Source organism: Macrotis lagotis, chromosome 1 (assembly GCF_037893015.1).
Source record: "Macrotis lagotis isolate mMagLag1 chromosome 1, bilby.v1.9.chrom.fasta, whole genome shotgun sequence".
Lineage (NCBI taxonomy): Eukaryota > Metazoa > Chordata > Mammalia > Peramelemorphia > Peramelidae > Macrotis > Macrotis lagotis.
The window spans coordinates 184,328,109-184,332,351 of NC_133658.1; the positions used below are offsets into that span (position 1 = coordinate 184,328,109).

The 4,243-nt window shown below is 36.0% G+C and overlaps 1 protein-coding gene across 1 annotated transcript; it reads left to right on the forward strand.

Moving 5' to 3' along the window:
- Window positions 1–3,065: 3,065 nt before the first annotated feature.
- LOC141514879 (small ribosomal subunit protein uS8-like) lies at window positions 3,066–3,467 on the forward strand. The gene has a single exon (XM_074226034.1). The coding sequence runs from the start codon at window positions 3,066–3,068 to the stop codon at window positions 3,465–3,467; it is 402 nt and encodes a 133-aa protein (XP_074082135.1).
- Window positions 3,468–4,243: the final 776 nt, after the last annotated feature.

A 4,243-nucleotide genomic window follows, 5' to 3' on the forward strand; every position in this document is an offset into this window, starting at 1 on the left:
AGCTTGTTTCAAACATGATTGACATTTGTACTTTGGCTATCCCAGCTTCCTCCCTTCAAGGGGGAATTCTCAGAATGCAACCAAAAAGAAATAGAACTAATCCTCAAATATCTGAGGCGAGGGTGAAATTAAAGTACTGAGAGCCTAGCTCCCCTAGTAGGCAAACAGACAATCCTAGAGCAATGATTACAGGGCAGTTAAAAGTCAAGAACTGGTAAAGGTTACCAGCACCTGTGTCCTAGACTCCATGGTCCATAACTAGTTGCTGTAGTAAATATACCAAGTAGATGCAAGGACTTTTGGGGCAGAATAGTAACAGTTATAGGAATCAGAGACTGCCCTTAAGTTGACCTGAAATGGAGAATTTAAAAAATTAACAATATTATTCTTCTCCTTGAAGGCAAGAACTGTTTGTTTTTCCTTTGTATCTCCAACACTAGCTCAGAGACTGGAACATGGTAAATGCTTAATAACTGTCTATTGATGGACTGATGAATTGTATTGTCCAATACATAAATTTACAAGGAGCCAATCCAAATAAAATTATTGATTATAGCTATCTATTGGTATTTTGTTTTATTAATTGGTGTCTCTAAGTAAAGTTGCCTGAAAGATGTACATGTATAACCTGTATCAGATTACACACTGTCAAGGGGGAAGGAGAGGAAAAGGAAGGGGTAGGGAAAATGTAGAACTCAAAATCTAATAAAATATGAATGTTGAAAATTATCTTTGCATGCAATTGGAGAAAATAAACATTAAAAATAAAAAAAGTTGTATGGAGAATAAATATTCATAAAGTGCATCTTAGGTGACATAGTGTGGCACAGTGGATCAAGTGTGGGATTCAGAGTCAAAAAACCTGAATTCAAGCTAGTTGTTGAATCCTGGACAGATATTGTAATGATTTCCAGATTCACTTTTCTTATCTTTAAAATTGGAATAAAAGTGCCTGCCTTACAGAGCTGTTGTGAAGATCAAATAATATAATATATAAAGACTCTGCAAATTTTGAAACACTATGTATAATGATATTAGCAATGATGATTATAAATAATAAAATCTTCCATTTTTCCCATTAGCCTCCATTACAAAATCAAAGATGAGTCAATCAGCAAATATTTACAAAGCACCTACTATGATCCAGGCCTTGTACTAAGAGCTGATGATGAAAAGAGAGGTCAAAAATAGAACCTGCTTTCAAGGACTTCACAGCCTGATGGAGAAAACAACAAACAAAGCACCATATACCAACAAGACATACATAAGATAAATTGGAGATAATCAATAGAGGGGAGGCACTAGCATTAAGGAGGGAAAAAATAGATTAGAAAAGGCTTCTGATGAAAGGTGATATTTTAACTGCAATTTGAAGGAAATCAGAGAAGCCAGGAGGCAGAGATGAGGAAAGAGGGCCTTCTAGGCAAAGGGGACAGCTGGTAAATTATGCATAGAGTCAGAAGATGGAGTGTCTTATGTGAGGAACAATAAGAAGACCACTGTCCCTGCACAACAGAATCTGTGGGTGGAATAATATTAAGAAGACTGGAAAGGGAAGAGAGGATCCGATTGTGAAGCACTTTGAATGTCAAATATAGGATCTTTTATTTCATCCTGGAGGTGACAGGGGTTTTTTAAAGTTTATTGAATAGGTTAGGAATGGAAAGGGTGACATGATCTGGCTTGCCTTTAGGGAGATCAGTTTGACTGGAATGAGGAGAAACGTGAAGCAGGGAAACCATCAAGAAGATTGTTGCAATAGAAAAATGGAGGAAATATCAAAGAGATAAGGGAGATATGATATAGGGGACAGATATTAGAAAGATAGAATCACCAGGATGTGATAATTGATTGGATATGGGGAGGGAGAGAAACTGAATAGCTAGGGATGATACCTTGGTTGAGACTATATGATAGGAGGATAGTGATACCCTTAGAGAAGGGTCAGGAATATCCAGCCTGCAGGCAGTAGGAGGCCCGTGATCTCATTCTGCCACAGCAAACGATAGGGCAGACTCAAAATTCAAAAAATCTAGGAGTTTTTTAAGGGGTGAATTAAATGTTTTACCAAATATAGCAGCAAATGATATTATAAATATCTAAATGGTCCCTGGCAGAAAAAAAAGATTCCCCACTTCTATCCCAGAGTAGCAGGAAAGATAATGAGTGTGGGGTAGAAAGCTGAAGTGGGGAGAAAATAATGAAAAAATTAGACTGAAATGAAATTTTAAGCAAGATAGAATTTACGACAATGAGTTAGGCCTTTTGCATTCACTGACATGTAGGCCAGTATCCATCGAAAAATTCATTTTTTTAACTTTGCAGAAAAGATTTTCTTGATTTTTTTGAATTCCAAAATCCAAGAACAAAGTTTCTAATAAGAAATCTCCATGAAGTATCACTAGAATTTTGCAGTAAAGAGACTGACAAACAGATAACTAGATAAGAATATAAAGTTCCTCCACTATCCCTTTGTTCTAATTCATCCCTCATATTTCTGCCAGAATAATATTATAATACTAATAGATCTTGGTCTTATTATCATGCTCAAAAATCTTTAGAGATGCCTGATTGCCCATTGAGTTTGGTTTAAATTGGTCTGCTGGACATTCAAAGCCTTTCATATTCAACTTGCACCCCCTTACCTTTTGTGCTTTATCTCATAACACTTCCTTCAATTTGTCATCACATTGCTCCCTATAAATGGCAGTTAGCTAGCCCAGTGGATAGAGAGCTGAACCTGGGGTTAATAAGACCATAGTTCATATCTGGTCTCAGATCCCCTGGCTAGGGAGGATTTCTATCTGCCTCAGTTACCTCAGTTGTAAAATGGGGATATGAAAAGCACTTACCTCACCTTATGAGGATCAAATGAGAGAATATTTGTAAAGTGCTTGCTACATAGTTAGTATTTAACAAATGCTTGTTTTCTTCACACTCAGTAGAAGGACAGGCATTGAAAATCATTTGGTTAAATCCTAGATCAAGAAGACTGTAACAAGAAAAATAAATGTTTCTTAAAAGTTCTCATTCTGCTCTTTCCACCATCTTGCAGCACCGCCACCATGGTGCGCATGAATGTCCTGGCAGATGCTTTCAAAAGCATCAACAATACAGAAAAACGAGGAAAACGCCAGGTTCTCATTAGGCCGTGCTCTAAAGTAATCATCCGGTTCTTAACTGTGATGATGAAGCATGGTTACATTGGCGAATTTGAGATCATTGATGATCATAGAGCAGGAAAAATTGTTATGAACCTCACGGGCAGATTAAACAAGTGTGGTGTAATCAGCCCCAGATTTGATGTTCAATTGAAAGATCTGGAAAAATGGCAGAATAATCTGCTACCATCCCGTCAGTTTGGGTTCATTGTGCTTACAACCTCAGCTGGCATCATGGACCATGAGGAAGCAAGACGAAAACACACAGGAGGAAAAATCCTGGGATTCTTTTTTCTAAGAGTGTAAAACATCTATACAAATAAAATGCTCCAGTGGAAAAAAAAGTTCTCATTCTAAGTTGAATGAAAAAGGGAAATTATTTTGTTTTATTCCTTTTGACAAAAAGAAAAGTTATACTATTCCTACATCTACATAAACATAGACTATATATATATATATATATATATATATATATATACACACATAATATGTATGTATATACATATATGTATATACAAATATACACACATGTTTATTATTTAGGGGGACAATATAAATACCTAACATATGCAATGAGAAAGGGATATGGCAGGGGAATTAAGAAACTTTTCCTTCTATTATTAAGATCCTGGTCACATTTTTATTGACCTCTTAAATGATCTGTACACCTCTCTTTGACATTCAGTAGCTGAATCTTGAATTAGAAAAATGATAATTGGGAAAAAAGTTAATTACTGGCTCAATCTCATTAAACCAATTCTGAGAGACAATTCAGTAAAGTGTATGGCTCTGCAAGTTTCACACATCAGTTGTTTGCTAGGTCACTCAGTCCCAGAGACCATTTATTTTTCAATTCATAGTTAGATATGGATATGATGAAAGCTTGGGGAAAGAGAAATGCTGAGACGTGGATTTGATGAAATGGGTATATGTGGCCCTTCTCCAAGCCATATAAACCCTCTGGTCAGAAAGCATATCTTCATTTTGGCTGTGTGTACTTCAAAGCAAGCTATTAAATGATAAGAGGAAGGAGGAAAAATTTAATTTCTACAGAATGATTTCTGCAACTACTAAAATATATT

Coding starts and splice junctions, on each gene's coding strand:
- LOC141514879 (XM_074226034.1), top strand. CDS start 3,066: ATGGTGCGCATGAATGTCCTGGCAGATGCTTTCAAAAGCATCAACAAT.